At 43.8% G+C, this 27,036-nt stretch overlaps 1 protein-coding gene across 1 annotated transcript in view; it reads left to right on the top strand.

Moving 5' to 3' along the window:
- Nucleotides 1–27,036, top strand: part of ptpn4a (protein tyrosine phosphatase non-receptor type 4a) — a 70,830-nt gene that overhangs the window by 10,022 nt on the left and 33,772 nt on the right. Inside the window, exons 2-4 of the mRNA XM_082508111.1 lie at nt 17,034–17,188; nt 25,794–25,901; nt 26,962–27,004. Of these exons, the coding sequence (XP_082364237.1) occupies nt 17,051–17,188; nt 25,794–25,901; nt 26,962–27,004 (289 nt within the window). The 5' untranslated portion in view covers nt 17,034–17,050. The remainder of the gene's footprint in view (nt 1–17,033; nt 17,189–25,793; nt 25,902–26,961; nt 27,005–27,036) is intronic.

Raw genomic sequence — 27,036 nt, 5'->3', positions numbered from 1 at the left:
TTTCCTCACCGTCAGGCCTGTTTTCTGTCCAAAAAAATCCTCGTTGGTCTTGAATCATATTCCACAGGACCAGCTTGTCCAAGACAAAGCTGTTTGTAAATTCTCTCTCTGTAATTTGGTCAGTTTTAGCCAGCAGATGGCTTGTGCCAAATGTAAATTTATAAATTTGTGCTGTGAAAATGTTTTCACTGTGTATATGAGTCGATGCAGGGACGACAGCGATGGGGATGTCAACATGCTTAAGTTGCTGCGCTCCTTTGTTTATTCCTGGGCCTCCGCAGCCTTTCTCAGCTGGACTCAAAGCCCGAGGATAGAAACGGTCCCTTCAAAGAGCCGACTTTGTCACAAACAAACAAAAAACAATAAACCCCGATTATAGCTGGCATACACTAAGTACACACATCAAAACTATTTACTCGTATGCCTTCACACACACATGAACTCGAGTGTCATCTCATTCTTAAACCACAGGGTTTAATATGATTGGCTGTAACAGCTTCAACTCTTCTAGGAAGGTTTGCCACAAGGTTTAGGAGTGTTTACAGGACTTTCTCCCAGAAGAGCATTTGTGAGGTCACACCTTGATGTTGGACAGCCTGGATCGGCGTTTCAGTTCATCCCAAAGGTCTTCTGTCAGGTTGAGGTCAGGACTTTGTGCAGGCCAGTCAAGTTCTTCCTCACCAGACTCGCTCATCCTTGTCTTTCAGGATCATGCTTTGTGCACTTTGTTCCTTTCACTGCACCTAATGGGCCGAGCCCCACTCCTGAAAGACACCATAAATCCCTCCTCCACCAGACTTTACACTTAGCAGCGCAGCCAGGCAAGTACCGTTGTCCTGGCATCCACCAATCCCAGACTCGTCCATCAGATTGCCAGAGGGAGAAGCGTGATTGGTCGCTCCAGAGAACACGTCTTTACTGCTCTAGAATCCAGTGGCTGCGTCTTTACACCGCTGTATATGACACCTTGCATTGCGCTCGGTGATGTAAGGCTTGTGTGCAGCTGGTCGCCATGGAAACCCATTCCACCAACACATCTATGCATGCGCTGTTCCTGACTCTGCAGAAAGCCGGTAACCTTTGTGCGGCTCAGCATCCGCTGACCCCGGTCTGAGATTTTATGTGGCCTACCACTTCACGGCTCAGTTGCTGCTGTTCCCACTCACTTTCACATTGTTATCGTACCGCTAACACCTGATTGAGGAATAATTTATATATAATTTCAGCAATTTAAGCCTACGAGGCAGCCTCTGGCCATCCACAGTCCAGTTTCATTGACCTAATGCTGTGTTTCTGTCATTTTGGCTTGAGCAGAGCTAAACTGTTAGTGAGCTGGGACTTTTAGGGAGGGCTGAAAGCACACCGCAGTAAAGTAAAGGGATGTTATTGGTTAGAAAAATGAGGCACGAGAGCTTTTTAAAAGTAAAGGTTTTATCCCAGTTTTCTTGTTTTCAGGATCATAATTTAAATTTGATGAAACGCCTCCTTATAGATACTTTGCAAAGAGCTAATAAAAAGCTAAAGTTGGCAGATTATAACCAGTTTGGAAAGTACAGCTTCCCATATTTTATTTTATCTATTTAGTTATTTACATGGACTCTTGAGGAAAAATCCCTTGTCTCCCGATTCTGCACATTCATATGCAGAGATCTGTTTCTGCAAATTAAGCTTGGTAGTAAATCTATGAAAACAGATTGAGGCTATAGCGAGCGATTTCCATTTAATCCTAATTGTTTGCATTGGTGCAATTCTGTGCAACTGCCAAACAAGGCAACAAGTCAACACTCGTCACCGGAGAGTTTGAAGGGCTGCTGAGTCAGCCTCACGCTTTACATAAAGGCTGCTGAGTGTACGCGGCTCTGTGCGGCTTCATTTCAACAAAAGGAAGTCTCGTGTCTGCGACGGTCGAATGATGTTACTGTGAGCCGCTTTAGACAAAAGCACGTGTGCCGCATGTATGCAATTTATCGACTGCGCTCGTCATTTGTTAGCAGTGTTGCGACTCATCCTGCTAAAAGAGACCAATGTAACTGCGGTCAAACACTTTGCTGCTGTTTAAACCCTCCTCAGAATACCATTAAACCCAGATGGTGTTTAAATTTGGACGTATATCGGTTAAATTTTAAGTGTGTGTGTGTGTGTGGAGAGAAAGCTAAACAAAATGGACAGCCATAGCCTGAGAGAAAAATGTGTGTGTCAGATTTGAGAATGAGAGGATCGAGAGAACATGAGAACAAGAGTGTGTGAGTGAGAGAGAAGCCAGCCTCGCTGCTATTTTCTGGGGCAGGCCATCAGGCTGCGAGGCAGCAGGGAGGGATAATAACAGAAGCTGTTACATTCTTGTGGTTTCTCTGATTTCAGCATGAGGCAGGGGGCTGGCTCCGGCTGACTCATGGCCGCTCTGCCCGCTCTTTCTCTTTCGGCCTCTCTGCCAGCACTGGAGCCTCTAGCCAGAGGACAATACATGACATTTCGTCACTTTAATCTCAGACATGTTAATTACAGGACCATAAATCTGAGCTTTTTTTGCAACTCCCCTGAGCAGAAACCTACTGACTGATTAAAACTGGCTAAGCTTCCACTTCCACGGTGAGCGGTGGCAGTAATTTCTCTTTATGGTTTGGTTGTTCAGGCTTGTTGCTCGGGCTGATTAAAGGCTGATTTTTAGTGGCTGCAGCTGAGGACAGGCCCCTTATTTAGATATTAGGTATCCTAGGATATGACTGTTCGTGTTTCGTTTGTATTGATCTTTAGAGGAGCTGGTAAATTGTTTTATGTACCCTTTATTGATCAACAGCACTAGATTGACACTGAGCTGTGTGTGGTTGTTGGATGTGAGTCAGAATCGTAGAGCTGAGGCTTTACTGAACAAGCTAGAAAAACAAAACCACAGTCATGTGTTCGTATGGATTAAAGCCAGTCCTTCTACATATTAAAAAAACAGATGTGCATCCTTTTTGGGACATTACATTTCAGACGCTAAGACCTTAAATCATTAGCGGCCTTTAAAAACCCATCGGAAATGATATGATGCCTCTTTGAAGTCATGTGTTTTTAGATGCTTGGTTGCTTTCAGAACCGTTTTTTGTCATTTCTCTTGTGCAACAGCTTCGCTCTGAAGTTGAAGCTCATTTTTAGGATCCGACATCTAAGTATCAGGTTGCACTCTTTTTGTGAAATCAAATAAATGCGGGGCAGGTTAAATCGAGTGCTCTTTTACTCTTTTTCGTACGTCAGGCGTGCATCGCAATACTCGGATCAGTGACACGGCTGCAGCTTTATTGTCGCACAGTATTCCACATCAAACCCGAGCGAGTGCCGTCTGAAGGCTGTCCCTACTGCGTCAGGACATTTACAGTTCACTGGTTTGAGCGATGCTAGCAGAAATAAAAATTCAGGGGAAAAAACTCGCTGCTTGCAGATTTGGATCAGCTGTTTGAGTTTAGCACATAAGCATGCGTCACATTTTTTTCTGCAAAGCAGATTGTGGCCTGAAAGGCGGCTCATCCACACAAAAATTCAAACTAAAGCACCTCAGGAGATGCAAAAAAAGGCAACAAATTGCTGTCTCAGTATTTTTTCACCAGCAGCTAACCTTATTTTTTAAAGCGTGGCAACATTTTACAGGCTCTGAGGTGACTGTCAGGTAGGCCCACGCTTTCCTGTTTTGGCCCTGTTTACCAACCGCAATGTGTTCCACCCACCTCCATCTCTTCATCTTCACCTCTTCATACAAGCCGTGGTGGAGAGACATCCCCTAACACCTCTCCCACACACATGCTTCGTGTTATTTAAGCTATATAATACATTCAAACAAGCTGTTTAATCATCAACACTGCTTTTGAATCACATCTTCCGCTCGAATTGGCTGTATCGCAGCAGAGCCTTTGGCTGTTTTTCGGCGGATCGAAATAGTTTGAAGTTCTTTATGATCTCCCCCAAGCCCACATATATTTAAATTACCTTTAAGGTTTTGTGTCTTCAGCGCTTACCGTACGACTAGCCACAGCCCGGCCTGTTGTCACCTGTCTTCACATTGAGTTCGAAAGCCTAAACCACAGGACTCGAAGGACAAAACCATTCTCATGTAAATGTAACGTAGCATGCAGAGGACATCCTGAATTTGTGCACGTGGATGTATACACACACACCAGAAACCACGAACAGAAGCTCAAGCTAAAGGTGTTTAGCTCAGAAGTGCACGTATGTGATAAAAAAAACCTCTGAGATGTTTTAAAGACTGCATGGAAGATCTTGCTTGCATGTTCCTCTGTTTCACACTGTTGGCCATCACTGCAACAAAGAGGCGAGTGGAAGTGTTTCACTTTACCTAATTTTTGTGCCCTTGTTTGATTTAAGCCTGTGTCTGCAGAGAAGCATAGACAGTAGATGCACAGCAGTAGTTGGTGCTGAGGACTGCGGCTGCACTCATCTTTCTTTGTAAATTCTAGCGAATGCAGAACAGGCTAAATGAAGCACCGTTTAACCCGAGTTTGTGAAACCCGGTTTGAGGTTGTTGTGCATTAGGCCAGGCCACAGCTGAGTGACACAAGGCATGCACATCTGCACTCACATCCCAATTTCAAGCTTTTTCCTTTGGTGCCATCGCTGCGTCGCAACAGGGTGACAGGCGAGATGGCAGAGTGTAGTTTGGAGCATTCGACTGGTGTCCTCAAGAAATAAAGAGTATTATTCATGTTATTTACATTATTTATATGCAGATGTTTAATTTGCATGCACATCATCAGGGTGGGCTCAGTATCAGCAGAGCCCCCATCGTAGCGCTTGTTTTTACAGCATGACCTAATGGTGTGGCTGGATTTTGTGCTTCTCACCTTTGTGTTTGTAAATGAAATGCATGCTGCGGGGGGTTAGGCCTGTATGTTTGGGTTTGAAATGCTAGTGCATGTTAGTGCAAGAGTCAGCCGTTCTGAAGGTTTTGCATTAAAGCAGCAGGTGTTTTGTTTTTAATGCGGTGTGCTTGGGAATAAGGAGAAAAAGGAGTGGTTGTGTGGATGCACATATATGGAGTGGCACTTACGCTACCTGGCTTGTTTTGCATTAATATCCATTTTGGCTGTTTATGTGCTGATGTTTGTATGTTTGCTGCATTTGCATAATTTGGTGTGGTGAGAATCCTCTAGGTCCAGGTTTGCATAAATCTTTAGGGCCTTTTGTCTCTTTTGTAATAGGACCTTAATAACTCATTAACTGTGGGGGGGGAATGATCCTGCACACTGATAATATGATATTATGGTCACATTTCGGTAAAGCTGCCGTAATAGTTGCAGAAACGTCCAGTGTTGCATCTAAAGGCTGTGCTCAGTGCAAAAAGCCTTTTCCTGTTTTCTGAGCTGCCTTTGTGTCATTTTGAATGTCAGCCGCTGTTTAATTAAGTTCTCAGCAAGGAGCAAAAATAAAACATGCGCATCTTCTTGGAGAAAAGGCTGGAGTAGTGTAAGGGGACACCTGTAATAAAGAGGTGGTTTGAACTTTGATGAGATGAGTAGTGACTGGTTTGGTGTTTGACTGTTTTGACCTGAGCAGCTACAGCTTCTGAGAATAGAGTACAGGCTCGTCCCGAGGGTGACGGGGAGTAAGTGAATCATGTCGTTTTCCTGACTGTCACATGCCGTCCCGTCTGAGAGGCTGACACGTTATGTTAGTTCCTAGCTGACAAAGAAAAATCCCGTGCCTCAGGCTGACTCCTCACATCTGCGTTTTCATTTACAAAGTGGTATTTGAAAACAAAACTATCGCCACCTACACGACCATTTTAACACCGTTTTAGGATTAATCCCAGCTCTGCAAAGCTTTGCAGACCCACATGTATGTGTTTTGGCTATCTGCTGTTACTGAGGGTCAGAAATATGTGGAGCGACCGGTAATATGGGCGACTCTCGTTCATGGTGTTTATGTTAGCTCTGCACGTGCTGCAGTCGCCATAGACCAACAATTAGTTTGTTTTTAACAGGTTTGACTGAACTGCAGCCATTTTTTCGTTTTATGCTGGCCTTCTTGTTAACGTCTACAGGAACATGTTTGTTTGTTTTTTAACTCTTTCAAGTCTATCATAGGCTTTATATTTTAGCATGGATCTATCTTTATATTTTACATGCTATAGTGCCATAGCTGGGAGCATTTTAAGTTGTTATACATCAGTACAACCGTTATATCCCAAATTTCAATAATACGCCTGCATAAAGTCCATAGTAACTGCATAGCTTGCAAAAAAGTGCAGTAAACTACAAAAAACGTTTTTGTTTTTTTACACTTATTTCTAGTAAGAGAAATTTCAGAGGTGTAACCCTTAAAATTGTAAATGCAAAAAAGTTGCCCAAAATAGTTTCCAACCACAGGAAATTCATTTTGAGTGTCTTCATAGTTTCGTTTTTGAGATACACCAATTTTTATAAAATGCAGGAAAAACAAAAACAAATATTATTGTACACAATTTGCAAAAAAACAGCATGTTCATCAAAATAAAACAAAATAAACTATTTGCAACAGTGAAATTAAGCCTCTCAGAAACTATACAGAAAGGCTTAAAGTCAAACGTGACTTTTACAAACACCAGTAAACCTTTGAAAGGTCACTTCCAGTTTTTGCAGATAATGGCAGACATGCGATAGTTCGCACTGACGTAGGAAGTACTATTAACAGCTGATCGAATTGCGTGTTTCAGGACGATTATGTTTTAGTTGTTGGCAGCGCTTTTTACGCGATTTTTGCAAAGCCACATGTGGGAGGAAACTGCGACCTGGGACAAGTTGAATGCATGATATGTAAGTGCAGCTCTGGTTTTATGTGCAAAAGAAATTATTGCGCTAGCTTATGTGGTTGCAGTTGTACCGGGATTTAAAAGTAGTTACACAAATTGGAGCGTGCCCGCTCCGATGGGCTTAGGATTTGAATATTTACCAAAAAAAGAGATTTTACCTGCCTCCAAATGAGTATCTTGGAATATGTTTTTACTTCCATGACTTACTTTGAGGCAGTTTCCACTTTAATGAGTCAAAGATCTGCCCACTAACAGCTTCACACTACAGTATTTTGTGCTTTTGGACAAAAGCTGCTTTCGCACGATCAGAGCATCGGAGCACTTAATGCTGCATCTGTTCATGTTTTCAATGTATGCATGTTGTTGGAATTTGAGCTGAAGTTGTCATGTGAAGATATTTTCAGATGCAGCACAAACAAATATGTTCAGACGTGTGTCAGCTTAATTGTTGTGGCAGCAGAGTTTGGTGATGAGGCCACAGACGCACACGGTTCAGATAATCTCACACTGCTTATACATAAAGAGCCTGCTCCTGTCTACTGTAGTGTGCTTGGCTTCTAGCGGGGTTTCTGCACCTTAATGAAGAGAGGCTGATTAACTTACAGCTTATTGACTCCACAGACTGTTAAACACACACTCGCTTACAGGACCAGATTCAGGGAACGGGGTTCAGCTTGGCACAGAGACACGGTGAATGTCAGCGGTGGTTTTACTGATATCAACATTAGATGCTTGTAGTTTGCTTATTTACTCATTTATTTATATTTCAATGCTTTTGGGTGTGGAGATGTGTTGAGCTGTGTTTGCCACTTAAATCACTGGGATCTTTCGAAGGATCGTGCGAAGTGCTGCATTGTCACTGAGCTAATCTATCTGCCTTGCAGCAGGAGGGCGTGCGCTTGCTATAGAACACCTGGCCTCCCTGCTGGTGGGGCAGGAATGTGCAGGGTTGGGGTGGATGCGGGTGGAAATTTGCAGAGTGTTCAGAAACCGACCCCGGTTACACGTAAAGGCGCCGGCGTCAGCAGGAAAGGAGAAATGTGCAGCTTTAATCAGACCTGCATCTCTCTCTCTCTCGTGTGTGTGAGAATATTACTGCACAGAGGGCCTGCTGTTGTATAAACGGGGGCCCTCCCCTCTCACATTCTCAGTCCAAACTTTCCGTGGTGTGTTTAAAACATCAGTGACCACTCTGACAAACCCTAAGTGGTATTTTATTGTTGTCCAGCTAATTCATTAGTGCCGGTGACAGACAAATGTGGTCTTTACATCACCCACTCCTGGCTTATCTCCATTGACTTCCTGTATGTGTTTACAATTGATTTTGTGGATCTGTTTTAAAGCGACGCCTGCGTCTGGCCCCGAGCCTCAGAGCACAAACGATGACCCGGCGTGATCCAGTCTGCAGCCGTACAGCCTGAGGTGCCCTTTTATGGCCCTTATATCTCCTTTTATTCTAGTTTCCTTCCATATTTTCCTGTTTTAATATTTTTATCTTTATCCATTTTTAATGCATTGTTTTGTTGTCTTTTCTTCCGCGCTGTTTTTTGGACCCGTCCTTCAACTTTTGCTCGTCTGTTGTTAAGATTGTTTGCTTTTCACCTGTTCATTTAGTAACACCTGTGCTAATGAAATCAGTTTTTAACCACGTGTAGGATATTTGTTGGCATTGTTTCAGTAATTTTCTCACACAGAAATGCTGCTGTGTATGTGATGAACATTATGAATAGATGAATGATTATTTGCACTGTTAGCTAAAAGCAGGAAACCTCAAACCTGAGATAGTCGCCACTGATACCATTGCAAAAATAACAAAATGCGACGTGTGTGTGCATGACAAGAAGAAGAGAACCCCAGGTGTGAATGTCTACTGTAATTCATTTATTTCTTTTACCGTACTCAGACTATGACATGTTTTATTTCTCCTCAATATTTTAAGAAAGTATTCAGTGTGCACTTTACAGATGCAGATGTGTTCACGGCTGTTGTGCAAACAACAAAGCGATTATTTGTCTCCAGGCCTTGAAGAGTGCCGTAGTTGAAGCTAAATGTTGTTTTGCAGACAAATCAAGTGGACAGGATGTGCTGCTTTTGTGCATTTGTGGTGGAACGACCACTGTTTTGCAACCTTTCTTTATTCCAGCGCAGCTGTTGAGATTAATCTGTCCTCAAATAACTCACAGTGATGCAACACAGAGAGTAGATGTTACTCGCTCACACAGTTAGCTCTTCTCTTAGCAGAAAATGCACGTTAGCGGCTTCTAAAGGGGAGACGGTGGCGCCAATAACTCGGGAAAAGAAGCAGAAGAGAAGCGAGAAGTGAAAGATGGAAGAGCCAATGGGAGAGGGGAGGTTGTGAAGACGATGACATTATAATAAATCTAATAGGACGATGAGATGTCACTCGAGATGCTTGGAGAGACGAGGACTGCAGCGGGAGAACGAGCTGAGAAGTCTCCTCTGTGTTATCTTTGATTCAGCAGGAATCTGTGACAGGTGTTGGCTTTTATCAATGGCTCTGTGTGTGTTTGTGTGCAGAAGTAAATGGCTGCTCTCTGGCACTGATGACTGTAATTTGCATAATGGACTCACGCTCCATACTGACACTTAAAGACAGGATGAAGAGGAGGCGAAGAAGAAGAAAAGTCAGGGATTTAGTATCAAAGATTATCGGAATGTTTCTGCATTGTTTGGAAAATCGGATTCACAAATTTAGGATTTATTCTTAAATTCATTAGAAGGAAGTTGCTCAGTTACTGCTCCGCCCTCATGCAGTAACTGGTGGACTTGCAATAATAACAGTAATGCTGTGATTTATACTATGAAGAGACTTGAATGCTTCAGTACTAACGAGGTAAATTACATGTATGTTAACAGTGCTCCTCATTAAACTGGTGCAGTTCTGGAGGATAACGTTTTATTCGCTTTTTCTACGTCAGTCTTGTTTCGATCACATTGCCCGTGCACACAGCTGGGACTGACTCTGCAATTTTTAAATAATGTCATATATAAAAACGCTCATGTGCAAATAAACGTGCGCCCACTGTGTGACGCTCTGGGGAGTCCTTCATCTGTTTGGACCCAAACTCCAGTCGGCGAGCGGTGATCCTTCTCCCGCTCCTCAGTGACCCCCTGAATGGACGGGCAGAGCAGGTTAGCAGCAGCTGGATCAAATGTTAAAGTGTAAAATATTCCTGGGGAGGTAAACCATTTAAAAAAAGTGAACAGACTCTGCTAGTTCGCCTTAATAATTACACGCAAATTACATCTGAATGTTTTTATATGAGAAGTATTGGGCATGACTTTCCCATTTTTGATAGTTCTAATTATTGTTGATTGCCTAACACTCGACCTTTAACCTCGTTTTATCCTTTTGGCAAAAACCTATTAAAATATGTTTTTATTGTTATTAATTTAGTAGGTTTTCTGTAATCGCGTTGCCCCGGGGCTCGGTAGGAACGTTTAATTCAGCGGTTTCTCATTCATGTCTCAGGAGCAGGTTATTTTCCTCTTTTTCTTTCTTGTAACTACAGGTGAAAGTGCACAACTGATGTGTGAATCTTCAAATGGAGCTCGTGATCTCAAAGGCATTTTGTGAGGTTTAAATGTGAAACGCTGAATCTCTGTTAGCTCGACTAAAATCACAAGTGCTTCCTTTTTCATCAGAAAGCTTTAGTGTTGCTGAAAGTCTGTGTCGTGTCAGGTTATTTAATATAATTCAGTGATGAAATATCGAGTGTGAAAGAAGTTAATAAGAACTGAAGCGGTCAGGAAGCTCCAAAATATAAATAACTTTGGTTTTTGGTTTCTATGAGATGCTCTTTGCGCAGCAGATTTGTTTGCTCTAATTATATTTTTACGTTTTCATACAATCTGTAACGTGTGAATCCTTAAACGTGTGTCTGCTTTAACTGTGCTCCGTGCTCTATACGTAAAATGAAATTTCCCCCTCTCAGGCTGTTATTGCTCTTTGGTTTTGTAGCACACGTTGGTGCACTTGTGTTGAAATGCCCGATGAAGTGCTTCTGGAAAGCTGAGAACTAGAATGGACGGTGTCGTTTTTCTAATCAATGCAGTCGGGCCGGCTGAGTCAGGATTTTCATTCATGCTCTCCGAGAGGTTTATTCCACAAGGGCTCGGTAAGGTTCAAGCAGAGGTCTGCAGACGTTTGCAACTCTGCACGGCTGAATGATGATGGGTTTGAGACCAAAGGGGGCAGAAACGGAACCGGACATTTATAGTTTATAGTTTGCACAGTTGATTTGATTTACTGAATCTGTGGATTAGCAGTGTCTGTTACAGGCAAACTGAACGCGTGCAACACAAAGTCTGACTTGGCTCTGGTACTGCTCAGAGTTGCTGTTATAAATGATATTCTAGCTTCTTGTTGGGTCTTCATACATCTCTCTTCTCAAGGTTATTTGCTGCCTCAGCTTTCTCGCCTCGACTGGCCCGAGTTTTTGGACTCCCAGACTATCAGAGACGCGCAACAGCCCGATGCTGTTGCTGCCCTAAAATCACAAGTGGTTCCTACATAGAAGAAGTAAAATCAAAGGGTTCATAGTGGTGATCTGATGGGGGAGAAGGGAAAGGATGTAAGACCTGGTATAGGAAGTGTTTTTCTGTCTTAATGCCAAACAATAGTTTATTTCCTCATGTTTATTTGTATAGCACCAAATAAAAACAGCAGTTGCATGAAGGTGCAGGTGAAACCCTCCAGTGTTCAACCGAGTGCTGCGCCACTCGTTCTTATTCTGATTGAAATCGTCCACGAGGGCTTTAAAGTAGTTTTTCTAATCATTTATAATGAAAACGGAAATCGCAGGCTGTCTACAAACACGCACGCGCAGTGGCACACATCTGTAATTGACCACCTGTTTGTGTATGACCTAGTTTACGCTGTGCTGTGAAGCTGTTATGCACAATTCCTTTGGGATTCCTAACTGCAAGCCTCTTAGTTCAACTGTTCCAAAGCAGCACAAAGGGACAGAAAAACCATACGTAGCAGTTCCTTTGAAGGAATCGGGATTATAAATAGAAATGTAAAAGGCAAGCAGAGTTCAGCTGTGAGCCCGTATTTGAGCTGGAGCAGACGGCGCCAGTTGTGAAGCTTTCGCTTTGAGGACTTCGGCGACACTAGTATAAATAAGAGGCACGGGGAAGGACGGTGCTTCAGCCCTGTTGGGATCTGCTTTATTATGTACACAAGTGGTGTGCATGCTAATAACAGCAGAGCCATGTATACAATGTGGAGCAAAGGTGATACTTTGGTCACTTTTGCCTGAATGTGGGTAAATGCTCAGTTGTTGGTGAGCCGACTCACTGAACAGAGACCTGGCGATTGTGTGGCAGCACTCAAAGCTCAAATTTATGCAGCTGCTATTAAAAAAAAATCATAATGAAGCTGGACAAACGAGGTAAAATTGGGACATTGGAGCCGGGTGTGCTTGCAGATGCAGAGAGGATGTTGGGAACTGCTCTGTGTGGAGAACGAGAGAGAAGAGAGACACAAACCTACAGAAGAAATCATGAAACGCAGCTTTAAACTAGAATGACCGAAATGCCCAGCCCGATCTTCGCATTAGATAAGTCTGTTTGTGTGTGCATGCTAATATCAGCATGTTTATATATGCGTTTACATTAAAGGCTCATTTTCCTGTGCATGGACAGGAAGGCTGCAGGAGCGTCTGTGTTTGCAATAAGCTGAGGGAGCCGCAGGAGCCCACCAGTGAGGGAAGCTTGAGGGTCAAGGGCCCTTGGTTAGACACACACACGCATTTCTGCCTGTTTGTAAGCTCCGCTGACTTCGGAAGCACGCTACAATAATTGCTTCCTGCAGTTCCGGAGGCTTCTCTCAGGGGAGAGTGGCTGTCCTGTCCAGCTCAGCAGAGCAAAGCTGGAAGGACCACAGCGGAGCAGAAAATTTCAGTACGGCGAGAACGGAAAGAGTGGAAGAGGAAACGGTGTAGTAGGACAGGAAAGAGATGAATAAGGAGGAAGAAACTTTTAAAAACCTAAAGAAAAACAAATGAGCTTAATCTATTATCCAGTTAGTCGACTCATTGATCCATACCACGAATACTACTCAGACAAATTACTTTATCTATGTGCAACACTTTTAACTGTTCCTTCTATACGCCAAGGGCTGCAACCCCGGCAGATGGCTTTCTGTCACTCTGTGACAGGAAGTTGTAAAGAAGCCAGGTAAAAGCAAGCTGCACCACCCTGCATGGTCCTGCAGCACTGTAAAGATGGAAAATGGACTGAACAGCAGACGAATGGAGCGACGTGTAGCCACATCCTGCACAGACATGGATGCTAAGGCTGATGCTTATGTCATAGCAACACTATGCAAACTAATCTAGTATGATATGTTTGAGATGCTGTGCACGAAGGCACCGATTAACCAGTTTAGACTGTTTAAGTGGGTTCCTACTTTTATACTAGTTGACCGGTTAACTAATGAGCACCTCCAGTTTAATCCATCCAGTCCTCAACTGTGTCCAGATTCTGTGTGTGGCTCAGGCTGAAAATAAGCCTGCTCGCTGTGGCGGCTCAGAAGACAAAATAAAAGCACTGTTGTGAAAGGAAGCAGGCACGATAATTGTTTTATCTCTTTTATCTCGTTTTCCTAATCCATGGAGGCCACAATTTTAATTGAATAGACATTTCGATTAATTGCGTCACTCTAGTAAAAGTTCATGAGAACAAATCGAATGAGATAAAACCTTGATGAAAATCATTCTTGACAAACTATTTTCATTTATATTTCAAACAATGGTTTTATGCCGGACTTTAAACTGATCATTAAAGCTCTCAGGCTCAGGTAGGTAACGTGAAAACGTGATTCAATGGTTGCAGACAGGATGGGATCATCCTGTCTGCAGTTTTGAAATTGTCTTCATGTGGATAAGCAGAGGAACGTTAAGACAGGAAAAGGGCAGGGCAAGGCGATACAGCCTGTGGAGTGTGTGTGTGTTTATCCCACAGCTCGTCCTCGGAGAGAGCCAGCGATAGGAGCACATTGCTCCGTCCCTCCCTTCCTTCTGCATGGCTTCATCCCTGCATCCGTCTCCCTGCTCTATTCGCTCTGTTTCCCAAGCTCGCAGCGCTGTGGCTGGCATCATCGCGCATGCTTGGCCACGTCCGCGTGCGTTTGCCCGCACTGAGGCCAGCGTGCTCGTTCCGCTGGCAGAATATACCGATCCCACCAGGAGCACCTACAGCACGACCAGCTCTGCATCTTGCAGCACTTTGTGCTCTGATGCTGTGGCAGTTCTTGCCCAGGAAATTGTGAGCGGACGTGGTAAATGTCTTTGTGTGATCAGTTTGGTTACTGTGACATCATAAACAATCAGCTTGCTGCACATTGTAGCTTCTTTTTCCTCGATAGGCTAATGCTTTGCTAGTTCTTCTGAGATTGTTACTGAACATCAGAGATAAATTTATGAATTTAAAAATTCTTTGTAATTAAGTAGCTGGAGGCATTACATACATGTTCCGGTTTAAGATGTCAGTAAACGGTAAGTAGGCACAAGAGATCGCGCTTCTGGGTTTGGTCAGATCTTCTGGGATGGCAGAGGCGGTTGTGCTTTTGAATCGTATAATTTTGAAATTGTTATCAAAGACATGCCTTTCTTTATCTTTGCATGGAGGAGGGGAGCAAAGGGCAATGAGTTAACTGAAACTAAAATAATAAATGGATATTTTTCACCAGCCTGTCATTGAACAGAGGAGTTTGACAGTGTGAGAAATGCTTAGCTGGAGTTTCTGAGGTTTCCCTGTTAGTTCAGTGAAGGCGAGATGCTTTTGAATCCACACTTTGCATATTTTATGTTTGTATTAAACACCTGCAGCGTCATGCTGTCTGCAAACACGATAGCTATAATTTGACTTATATCCACCAAGGTCTTCAAGTCAGCTTAATGATTAAAAAAATGACCAAAAGAAAAAACACCTCATAGCTTGAGCTTGTGTATTGAAGGTCAGTAGATTGATCTGATCATTTAAAACTGTGTGTCTTACTGCCAGTGTTTGGACTGATGAGATGTAGGCATATAGGGAAGGATAATGTTACAGTAACAGGTTGTAACTGTTTCAATCAAAAACATTTTTCACTTTATTACATTTACAGACATTTTACCAAAAAAGGATCCTATACATGCATGATATCCACATAAATTGTGTCAGGTATATTAAAATGAGTCTCAGCAGGGTACAATTACAAAGTTAAAGTCCATTTAAGGAGAGCCAAGAAAGCTAAATGAATATATAGAATAAACCATTGGCCCTGGTGGAGCACTTCTCATATTTTTATGCTTTCCTGAGTTGTTCTTAAGTCACTGGACATTCAGCACGATGAAGTAATATAATGTGACCACAGGGTGATAGATGCTTTCTTGAGATGTCTGTCACATGTCATTGTGTCTATTTTTGGTCTATTTTTGGATGAGGCGACTGTCAGAACTTCCTCTGTGCATATGACATATAGATTATTGTGTGTCTGTGTGTGTGAGAGGGAGAGTTTGTTAGCGGTGACCTGAAGTATAAATGTGCATTTATAGAGAGCGCACCATCTGTCAGTAGGTCATCCTGGTTTGTGCTCATGTGTAGTGATGAGCAGCTCGGAGAGCTCTCCCCATCCACAGATCCGTCGCTACAGACACAGCAGCCCGCGATGACAGCACCGTGACCCCTGTGGGTTTGTCACATCTGCAGTCATGCTAGATGACCTAAAAGTAAAAAAGCAGGATGTGGACAGGAAGGGCTTGGAGCTCATTGCAGCATCATATCATTCCTCTGTTTCATTGACCAGCCTCTGACAGACGGCTTTAACGACGACTCCAGACAGTCTGCGAGCCACCGACTTCTCATCAGAAGCTTCACAGAACTGAACTGTTACTCACTAATCGGATAATCGGACAGAAACACAGTTTATTGTAAAGGAAAAGTGAAACACTGTGGGGGAAACGGGGCCCGTCTGATTTCTCTGAAGCAGCTCAGAAAATTCAGAGTCGCTATTTCACTTGAAATTGACAAACAGGAAGCTCAGCAGCAGCAAAGGTGACGAGGTCTGCTTATCTCTTCCTGTGAAGCTCTCCAAGTTACATCGCAGGTCTCTTCTTTGTGTAAAGTGAACCAATCATCTTTTTTAAAACCCTCGGTTTGCATGGAGCATCCGTCCAGAACAAACGTGGCTTAAAGGAAAATAGAACAGCCCTGGTCTGAGATAATGAAGACTTACTCTGGATAAGAGCTGCTCTAGAATCTGAGAATATGCATCATAATGTATGAAAATCATGTGGAACAGGTGCCCGTGATCTTGTCTTTACTCTTTGAAAGAACTGTTCATCTACGGAGATTACAAACACATTTAGAGTCACGTGAAAGAGTCCTCAGCAGGGTGTAAAAGCAGAGAAATCCCACACCTTCATGTTTTACCTTCAGTCGACATCAGTGACTATAGGAGGTTTACTCATTCGTCGCTTTGTGTGAAGCAGGTCCGTCATTCGCTGCTCTAACTCTGCTGTAGCCTTCGTGTTTTTGTCTTCATGTTGGAAGTGAGAGCTGCGTCGTCCTCCTCATCAGCATCACCATCAGCAGTGTGTCTGCACAGATCACACAGTGAGAGCTGCACCTACTCAGCTGTGCTCTGCCGTCACAGGGCGCCTTTTTTGTTTTAGATAGCGGCGTGCTAACAGCGTGCTAACAGCGTGCTGCATTAATTCTCCCCACTAAGATTAAAACTGAATTGTTCTTTGTTTGGAAAGATACATCAGGTGTGCTGTGGTTTTTGAAGCTTGTAATAAACAGGGCAGCATGGCCCCGGTTGTTGCATTATTCTTCACTGACGAAGTCTAATTGCCTCTTAAAATAATAAAATGTGTCATCCTGGGTTGTCCCGTGAGTGTTTGAGGTGGCGGGCTGAGCCGCATCACCCTGGCAGGGAATCTGCCGCTTGCGTATTGACATTCTTTTCCCATGAAACACTCGCTCGCCGATGCTTCGACCTGCTTGCACGGGCTTGCGCGGCTGCCGTCGCTGCGTGCCGTATTGTGCATCTGTTTGTAGATGGATCGAGCCTTGAACAAAGAGGTTTTTGTCCCCTAAAGCGCACTTTAAGTTTCGTGGTGTTATGCATTCATTACAGGCAATCTTAGATCTTTGGCAGATCGGACCCTGATCGAGCCCCGTTTTGGTTTTGCTCTCACTCATCGTTTTCTCCTCTGTGCTGTGTCCTCTCTTGTTGCAGACCCTGGTAGGAGCGTGATGAGCGCGCGCTTCCGCTTGCCTGCTGGCAGATCCTACAATGTCCGGGCGACTGAGCTGGAGCGAGACAGGCAGCACACACAGGTTGTGTGCAACGTACTGCTGCTGGACAACACAGTCCAGGCCTTCAAAGTCAATGTAAGTAAACCCCCTTCAGTCCCAACCGCCTTGTTTCAATTGTGTGTGCGAGTTAAAAGCACATGGCAGAACATTACGTTTGTTTTTTGTTTGTTTTTCTTAGTGTTTTCTCAATAACACTGAAATTGTTCCCAGACAAAGACGTTAGGATGAAGACAGTGGTCTCGTCTGCTCTTTCTTTTTTTAGAATTGAAAACTTCCAGTATCAAACCCCTTCCCCTTTCTCTCAGACCAACTTTCCTACATACCTTTTTCCGTTACTGTGAATTTCCCCTCAAGCCCACCTCAGATTCATCTGAGAGTCGGTGGGGGAAAAAATCCCTTGTGTTTCGACACATCGGCAGACATTTAAAACGCAGCCCACTCTCTCTCTCTTTCTCTTGTGTTCTGATGATACTAATGGGTAGGGTTTCACTTGTCCCACTGGCTTCAGTTTGTTCCATTTCTGGCTTTGAGGTTTGATCTCAGCGGTTGATCAGTCGGTCTTTATCTCGCTTTACAAGCATTCGGTCTCACGCAGGCGAAGCTCGAGGGGAAAATAAAGCAGGGTGTCTGTAAGCGAGCGCGGTGCGTGCGCTTCAGACCAGGTGACGAGCCAGCTTGTGACTGATGTTACGGCCGTCTGTCTCGGCTCTCCGTCTGATCAAGCACCGTGACAGAGAGACACACAGTCAGTCGGGAAATTCCCTTTGAGTCACAGCGCAGTTCTTCTAATAACATCCTCTCAGACACATCACTTCCTGTTAGCGTTGAGATTTGTGTTTACTGAAAGAAAAGCACGAACGACAATATGAACATTATATCTGATGAGTGCTGATGTGATAATGAAGTCGTACTTTTTACTCTGTGCGTTAATCCACGCTACTTTGTAACTGCTCGTTCACTTCCTGTCAGTCTTGTCATGCAGATGAGTCTGAGCCACGTATGTAAAAGACCGTCTGTGTGTTCAAGCTTAGCCGAATGTGAGAACTTCAATGTAGTGTGAGCTCTGTCGGCCTCTCTGCCAGCTTCATTGATCAGGCCCCCGCAGCAGCAGTAACTTCCTGGAAGGACAAGCCATCCCGAGAGCAACAATACTTCTATTGATCCTCTCTGTGGCCGACTGGCCGTGACTCCGGCGGAGAGTGAAAATCCAGAAGCAGCCTCTTATTGTCATGGGAACCGTGGGGGCTGGTGGTGTGCGAGTGTGTGGGTTGGCTGTGGGAGGCACATGAGGGGCTTGTATTGATGATCGTATAGATGGAAAGCCGTAGGCTGAAATAATATCAGTGTAAAGTGTTATTCCAGATATTGTTGTAGCGCCGAGCGTAATTTAAATGTCATCTAAAGAAGGGTCGATGAAATTTCAAGCATCGAGCGCTTGGTTTCCATCATTTCTTGTCAGTTTTGTATTTGTTGCGCTTCAGTTTACGATGGAAAATTCAAGAAAAGCACCAACGATCAATGCGACGACTGTATTTTAGACAATAACTCAGCGAGGAGGTCAGGTATTCCGATTTACGTTCAGATATTTATTCTAACTTTTGTCTCTTAATTGCATTCATGCTGAGCCTTTTTTTTTTTTTTTTTTTTTAATGATTACGTTTTAATTTGTAATTTTGAGTAACTGTGGAATTGCCCTGTTTTCACATTTAGTTTGAGGAAGAAGCCTCGTTAAATGTCAATGTGTCACACTTTCATAAATTAATGAACAACAGCCCCTGGACTTACAGTTTCTGCACAGTCAGAACATTTCAGACATTATCTCTGTAGTTCTCACCTACGTAATTGAGACTCACTTAAAAACTGCCTAGCAACAACACTCAGCTTACTTAATTTTCAGGAAGAAAAATATCAGATCGCCTCCTCCTTTTCCTTCCGGCTGTTCCATCCTGCACGCCTGCACGGTGCAGGTACCAAATTTCATATTCATAGTTTGCAACCCACTGCAGAAGTAGGAGAGACCTGCCAGAGGCATTCATCGCTGAGTAATAGCTACACCCATGTTGTCATCGGAAACACGATCACTAATAAAAGCAGTTTTATCTGCGTTCACCTTAAGTTCAGACTCGGTGTGGAAAATGAGGCAAAAACCCACAGCAACCATCAGTCACACCAGTCAGTCACCACTGCAGCGTTTAATAAAAAAGGAAAAATACAATGATATCACGCGTTATCCTCACATATGCGTGCTTGGAAAACCCACCTCCCCACATACAAAAGCAGGGTTAGCAGCATGGTCAATTCACAGGAAAGCAGAACCAAAGTAACCACAATACCCAACATGAATATTCAGCTGTCTGTAACAGCTATTTGGTAATCAGGCAGCTCTTAACAAAGACCCAAGTTACTGGGTTTTTTTCCCAGGCTCACAGTCAGTCTTTCGTTTGTCACACATGTATAGAAAGCACCACGTGTCCCAGTTTGCATCATTGAAATCACTACATTTGAGTATTTCATAAACAAAAATGTCTGTGATTAGGTAATATCCCTCTACTGCTGTACTACATACGGAGATCGATGAGTTGAAATGGCACTGGGATCATCTGCCCAGTAGAGAAAAGTACAATAACAAACTTAAAGTAGAAACCATCAAACTGCTTCTTTAAAAGAGCCAGCTGCTGCAAACAAGCTAATCAGAGCTACACGCTACTGTTGTTTTCTGTTTTTTATGTGTGTACCACAAGGGCAGTCCTGTGAACTAAATGTACTTAAACACACTAGTAAGCAGACCTGACTTCAATGTAACAGCAAAAGCTGAACTGGCGTTTGTCAATGAAGCGCCCGGCCCACTACAACTGATTTAAATGGCTTTAAATGGGGCTTATTGTGCTCACATTTCTCTTGGACATTCAGTATTAGCCCAACATTATTCCATACCATACCCACTTTATTTATAAAGCACTTTAAATGCAGGCACGACAGATACAAAGTGCTGTATGCACACAATAAAAACGATTATGAAATAAAAACGAGTAAGTGCTCACACTAGGTGGAATAATGGACAGGCTCCGCCCCCTCTGAGCTTGGATTTCTGTTTCTGTTGGTCAGAAACTTTGACATGGACTCTGCACATGCAGGCAGTGAAGCACCGCCACGACAGGTGTGCTTGTTCTTTTTATTTACGTGTTTCATTTTGAACCAGCTGCAGGCGTGACTGGAGTGTGCTTCTTTAACCCCAGACGTTCGTGTAGATCCATCGTTGAGCTCAGCTTGGTAACTGCGCTTTTCTTTTTTTTATTGGGATTTTAGAGGCCAAGCAGAGTTTTTGCCACCTCTCCCCTTTTTCAGTTATTGTATTTCTTTTTTCCTTTAATGGGACTCTATTGACTCAGTGTTTCTGTTTAAGAGATGCCCTTAAATTCCTTCTGAAGCGATTCCTGTTCTTTTATTAATGCGTCATTTTTGATTCCTGATCAGTTTTTCTCTGTGGAGCCAAAAAGATTCGATGAGCTTGGAGATTTTATTCTGATGGAGTGAACAACCACTCGTTCTCGACTTCTCACTTCCTCCGTGTGTTTTGGTTTTTGCAGCCAGCGACAGGACAGCAGAATTTGCATGTGTTGTTGTTGTAGTGCTGACAGTTTCATGGAGTTGGTTATGCTCGATGGTGAGAAAAATGAGAGCGTAACAGTAAACGGTTCGCTCCACCTCTGTGACTGGAAGAGCCAAAATAGTGAATGCAACCACGCTGCTTAGAAACCAGGGAGGTGTGAGGGAGGTGTCACACTGCATGTGTGGGCAGGATGTGCTATACGTGTGCGCTCTCGCATGTTTCTTGGCCTCAGCACGACGTCCTTTGTTTTAGGGCTGTTTAAAATCAATATTAGCAAAACAAGGCTGCCCACTAATTTTAAAATGAAGATCACTGTTTGCCCAGATGAGTTTTCACCTCCGTTGTAAGATAAGATAAGATAAGATAGAACTTTATTAATCCCTCGGGTGGGTTCCTCTGGGAAATTCGATTTCCAAAAAAAGCACAGCAATGACCGAAGTTACAGTTACAGAATTGTTATATATACACACACACACACACACACACACACACACACACACACACACACACACACACACACACACACACACACACACACATAAATACAGAAACAAATATAAATAAAATATACAAAGGGGATAAATAGAATAAATAGGAATAAAAAATAAAAATACAAGTGAATTGCACATTTCAAGTATTGAGTCTGTTGACTATTTACAAAAGTATTGCACAAGGTATTGTACAGTGAGGTGCAGAGGCACTACAGCTTAGTTGTTCCCCCCTCCTTTGTCCCCCTGTCTCCCCTCCCTCTCCCCTCCAGAGAGGAGTTAAACAGTTTGATGGCGTGTGGGACAAAGGAGTTTTTAAGTCTGTTAGTTCTTGTCTTGGGGAGAAGCAACCTGTCACTGAACAGACTCTTCTGGTTGTTTATGGCCGTGTGCAGAGGATGCCCAGCATTGTTCATAATGTCCAGCAGTTTCTTTAATGTCCTTTTCTCTGCCACTGTCACCAGAGTGTCCAGCTTCATGCCGACCACAGAGCTAGCCCTCCTGATCAGTTTCTCCAGCCTGGATGAGTCCTTCTTTGCTGTGCTGCTCCCCCAGCACACCACAGCATAGAAAAGTACTCCAGCAACCACATGTGCATCACATGCCGTCGTGCTTTTTGGCGTTGACTCGGTGTATTAAACGAGAGCTGGTGCTGCTCATTCAGCGAGGTGGACGGACGTGCAGAGATCACAGATCGGTCCCTCGGTTCTCATCCTGAAAGTCTGTGCTGAGTTTACTGGAAAAGGAAAACGGCTATAGATGTCAGCGCCTCCACCTTCACGTTGTTCCTTTCCTGCCTGGACAAGCTGCCTCATACTTCCTGAAATTCCGTCATTCTTTAACACACACACACACACACACACACACACACACACACACACACACACACACACACACACACACCCATCTTGTGGGGACATCTAATTGACATAATGCTTTCCCGAGCTTTTAGAATAGAATAGAATAATCCTTTAATTGTCCCAGAAGGGGAAATTTGGTTGTAACAGCAGCCAAAAAGACAGATATACAAACAAACAGTACACAGGAAGTGGTTACTATATACAGAGAGTATTGTACAGTTATTAAATTAAATAAAAATAGCTACAGATAAGAGGCAAAGCAGGTTGTAGTGCGAATCGGTTGATTAACTTATTGCAGTTACAGCTCAGATGTAAACATCTATGTTTGTTGGGAGCAGTTCTGATTGTACAGTCTGACAGCTGCAGGGAGGAAGGACCTGCGGAAACGCTCCTTCATGCATCTAGGATGCAGCAGTCTGTCACTGAAGCAGCTCTGCAGCTTTACCCTAACCATGAAAGATGAATGCCTAACCCAACTGTAACCCGTCACTAAAACCACATTTGGAGTCTTAAAAATGCCTTCAAGCTCGTGGGGACTGGGATTCTGGTCCCCATAAATATAATAAACTTCCTATTTTTGGTCCCCACAAAGATATGAATACACGCTCATGCACACACACACACACACACATTGACACACTCAGTTGTTTCCTGTGGAAGGACTTCAATAAAAATGTCACATTTTTTGTTAACCTGTCATAAAACAGTGGAATTTCCCCCCGAGTGTTTGATGTTCGATGGTCCGCTCCCCTCCAACCCTGAAGATGAACCCCTCGGGGTGACAGACTTATCAGAGCATCTTTTTCCCCCCCTCTCTCTCGCGCTCTCTGCCCCTCCTCTGCTCTCAGCCAATCTCTTGTGCTCTAATTGCTCTCTATCACCATGTCTCCTTCCTCTCTCTTCATTCTCACGCACACAGACACTGTTTCAGTCCGCGGTGCGGGTGAAGGGCACAAAGAGGGTTTGTCTCACCCGCTCGCATCGTCAATCACTCCGTTTCTCTTCTTCCATGCTCCCTCTCTCTTTTCCTCTCAGTGACTTTCTCTCTTCTTACGTTTGCATTCTCTTTCTTTTCTTTGAAAGTCTTTCTGCATTTCTCTGCTCTTTCTGACTCGTCTATCCAGAATGTGGAGCTGCTGTTGCCATAGTCTGTGTAGCTTGTTGCGTAAAAGTCCAGAGGAAGCGTGTGTGTGTGTGTGTGTGTGTGTGTGTGTGTGTACACGCTGGTGCTAGTCTCTTCTGGTATTCTAAAAGCGTACGAGCCAAATGTGCGATTGCTGTGAGAGCAAACAGACATACATTGTTAAAAGTGAGCCAGGAATACACACAAAAGGCAAGCATGCCCGCTCACACACAGACACACACACAGGCGATGGGTTTCCTGGGATTGCAGTGTAAAAGTGCACAGAGGGCTCCCACATCGAGCTGAAAAGCTGCTTCGTACAAAGGAGAAGCGTACACACAGAGTTTCTCATGGAGGCAGCAGACACGTTTATCAAGAGTCTCCGAAGGAAAGTGTCACACGAGAGGCTAGCATCGCTAGCTTCCTCATTCTTTCGGTTAGCCGCTGTCAGCTGGCTGTAATCATCAGACTTTTCAGGCACTTGGGATTTCCACCAGATACTTTAAAGCAGCCAGAATTTAAAAACTGATTTTATATCATCCTAAAAAAATTAGTATATTTCAAAAGCCCTTCTAATGTATTTAAAGAGGCATTAATAGAGATTTAAAATGCCCCATTTTTCGAAATTTAAGGTGTGGTGATGATGGAAGGGAAATGTAAGAGCCTTGATGTTGATGAAGCGCTGCTCCCTTCATCTGTCGCCACAGCAGATCATCTGCATCCATCTCACCCCATCCCCAGCATCCTCTGTCCTCCTTCACTACGTCCATGAACCTCCTCTGAGCTCTTCCTCTTCTCTTCCTGTATTTTCTTCCCGTCTCCAAACCATGCATCACAGCCATCTTGTGCCTCCTGCTGCTCCCCAGACACTCGTCTCCTCCAGCTCCACTCTGCCTGTACTCTCTTGTTCACCACAGTTGCTTTGGATTGTTTCCTCCTCTCTCTAGTGCATACCTCCACCTCTTCAAGCTCCACCTGCTCCCGATGCACACTACAGATCAGTGTTGTCTGCACGCATCATAGTCCACAGAGACTCCTGCCCGACCTCATCTGTCAGCCTGTCCATCAACACTAAGAACACTTTGTTTGATTTTGAGGAAAACATGTTTCATTTGTTGGTTAACACATGAATTCAGGAAGAGACAAAATATGGATGAAGGACAGCCCACTTGTCTTCCATGTTTAGCCCATATTTCATATTAAAATCACAGAAAGCAGGGATGAGGTCCGCTTCGGTGACTCGAGCAGCTATCGGCTAAAACCAGGATGCGTCTGCCTGTTAGCAGATGAGTGATGGCAAAAATGATCATCCCTGCAGACTTGCGATGAAGGGTAAATGCATTATTGGTAGCAAAGCTGTTTCTAGAAACGTGTTTATCGGTGATGTCAATCTGGGCTCTTTAATATGGGAGGCAGCCTCGGGTGCGCTTTAGAGGAACAGCAGCCACAAAAGGGCCGTTTGACGCAGTGAAATATGAATTTGCTACTAGAGTAAACAGTTGTTTACCAGGTTTTAATGCATTATTAAACTGCAGATAAATATTTTTTAATTAAACCGCTCATGCTCGTTTCCAGCTCATGCTGCCTGATAACACTTTCTTATTTTTCTGATTGGTGGGCTTCTTATTAGGGGATATCCCTAATGTGGTCATCCTCTCTTCACGTCCTTATTTTAAACTTCTTCTAATAAGCAATGAGCACATAACTCGACAAAGACAAGGAAAGCCTAACCGATCACCTTCGACAATGTTCTGACCAAATTGGCTTTGTCCACAGGTTTTCCTCTCTGCAGCGCTCCTCTTTTAAATGTAGCCATGTTGAATTTTTCATGTTCACCTGAGTGTGACTGGAAAGGCCAAAAAGTCACCAGTTCTCTCAGTACACCAGCAACTCACACATAACAAGGCTTTGACATTAGTAGATTGCACACATGCAAGTTGTCCTAGAGGGCTGCCATGTCAACATGTCAACTGTCAGCTAACATTGTGTCTGTTTGCCCCACACACACACAAACAGTGCGTTGTAAAACTGTGTCAGCAGGGCAAAGGGGAGTGTGTGTGTGTGTTCTCCCATGGGAGCTCTGATGGAGCCACACATTTGTGCCCTGCCTCCTCCTCCTCCTCTTAAAGTTGCAGCAGATCAGGTGTGACTTTCTGCCCCACTTGTGATCCCGTGGCTTCTCCTCTCACCCTCGCTGTTTTCTCAGGAAATGATGTGATATTAATGATGCGTTTGATAAGTGATTTCTCACATTTTACAGCCTTTTAATTGGCTCTCTGTGGACTCTGTGTTTAGGGAGAAATCCCCCCTTTCCTCTTCCTTAATCCTGATCAGAAACCATCTGTAAACGAAACCTGCTCACCGCTTCGCTTGAAACTGATGTTTATCTTGACGTCTCGTGGAAGCTCGAGTGCAGATGGGCAGTTTCTGTTTCTTGTTTTGTTTTTTTTAAACCTGTCAACATCAGTGACTCTCACATGAAACCTGTTTCCAGGAAGGTGAATCAAGGAGATCGTGTATACAACTTTTGTCTATCATTATATGTTGGTAGTAAATAAAGCTCAGCGTGGATGACCGTGTTTTCCTTTGTTCTCTGCAGAAGTCGGATAATGGCCAGGTGCTGCTGGATGCTGTCTTCAAGCACCTGGAGCTGACCGAGAGGGACTATTTTGGCCTGCACCTGACTGACGACTCATCAGATGCACCAGTTAGTATGACAGCTGTGTGTGTGTGTGTGTGTGTGTGTGTGAACTGTTTTCACTCAGGGATCGGCACTTCTGTGGAGCACTGATGGGCACTGAAACTATGCAACGTGTTGCTGGGTAAAGATCAGCAGCAAATTAAACTTTATCAGCCTAAAGTTTGAGTCTCGCAGGCCAATAGACTGATCCTCTGTGATCCTCTGTGATCCTCCGTGCGCTCTGAACACCTGTGGTGAGTGGTTCCTAGCTGTCACTGTGTAACATTGATTGCAAAGAGGGCGCTGCACCAAAATCCTCCTCGCGATTGCTTTGATCGATTGCAGATTGCTGTGGCTGACTAGTCTTTAAAGACTAGCACTACAGAAGGTTTGCCTTCAAAGTAAAAGTTCACCTGACTGCTGCAACCAACACGTTTAAAAAGGTGCAAATTTCACTTTAACATTCAAATAGTCATGCAAAGTACAGTACCAGTTGCCATGACAACCCGATGACGACCTGATAACAGCCACAGAAATCACAAAAGAGTTTTTAGTGCAGCATCTTATGTCTCTTAGCAACCAATTTCACCTAGCGACTGCTAGCAGCCAATGACGGAATGCTCACTTTACCTTAGCAACCAGTCGTTGCCAGGAGGTTGCCGACCGGTCTCTGTGAAGCACGCCTGAGAGAAACCAGTATCAGTTTAATGGTGCTGTGTTTTTAGGGGATTTAATAGAATTACATTTGATCTTTAAAACACGACAGACCCGCCTCCTGCCGCCTTACTCGGTTAGCTAGTTTCATTATAGTTTGACTTTTTGGTAAGTTAGGTCACATGTGTTTACTAAAGAAGTGATTCATGTAAAGCAAATTTAAACTGTGCTGATCCTGTATTTTGTTGGGAAAGTTGGGAGTTGATAAGAGCTTGTTTAAGGGCCAGTGTGATGAAATTAAATCATGTCTGCCTGCGAGTAATGATCAGTGTGTGCGTGCGTGCGTGCGTGTGCGTGGCCACTGGTAAATAATTGAAGTTGTGTGTTCACACTTCATGGTGTCTCTAAGTGTCTCTCTATCAATATTTTACAGCGCTGGCTGGATCCCAATAAGCCCGTCAGGAAACAGTTAAAAAGTATGTGAAATCCTCCGCACACACCAGCTCAG

This window comes from Aulonocara stuartgranti (assembly GCF_965226115.1).
Source record: "Aulonocara stuartgranti genome assembly, chromosome: 16".
In the NCBI taxonomy this organism is placed as follows: Eukaryota; Metazoa; Chordata; class Actinopteri; order Cichliformes; family Cichlidae; genus Aulonocara; species Aulonocara stuartgranti.
The sequence above is the reverse complement of the archived record's forward strand: the minus strand, read 5'-3'. Positions and strand labels throughout refer to the sequence as shown.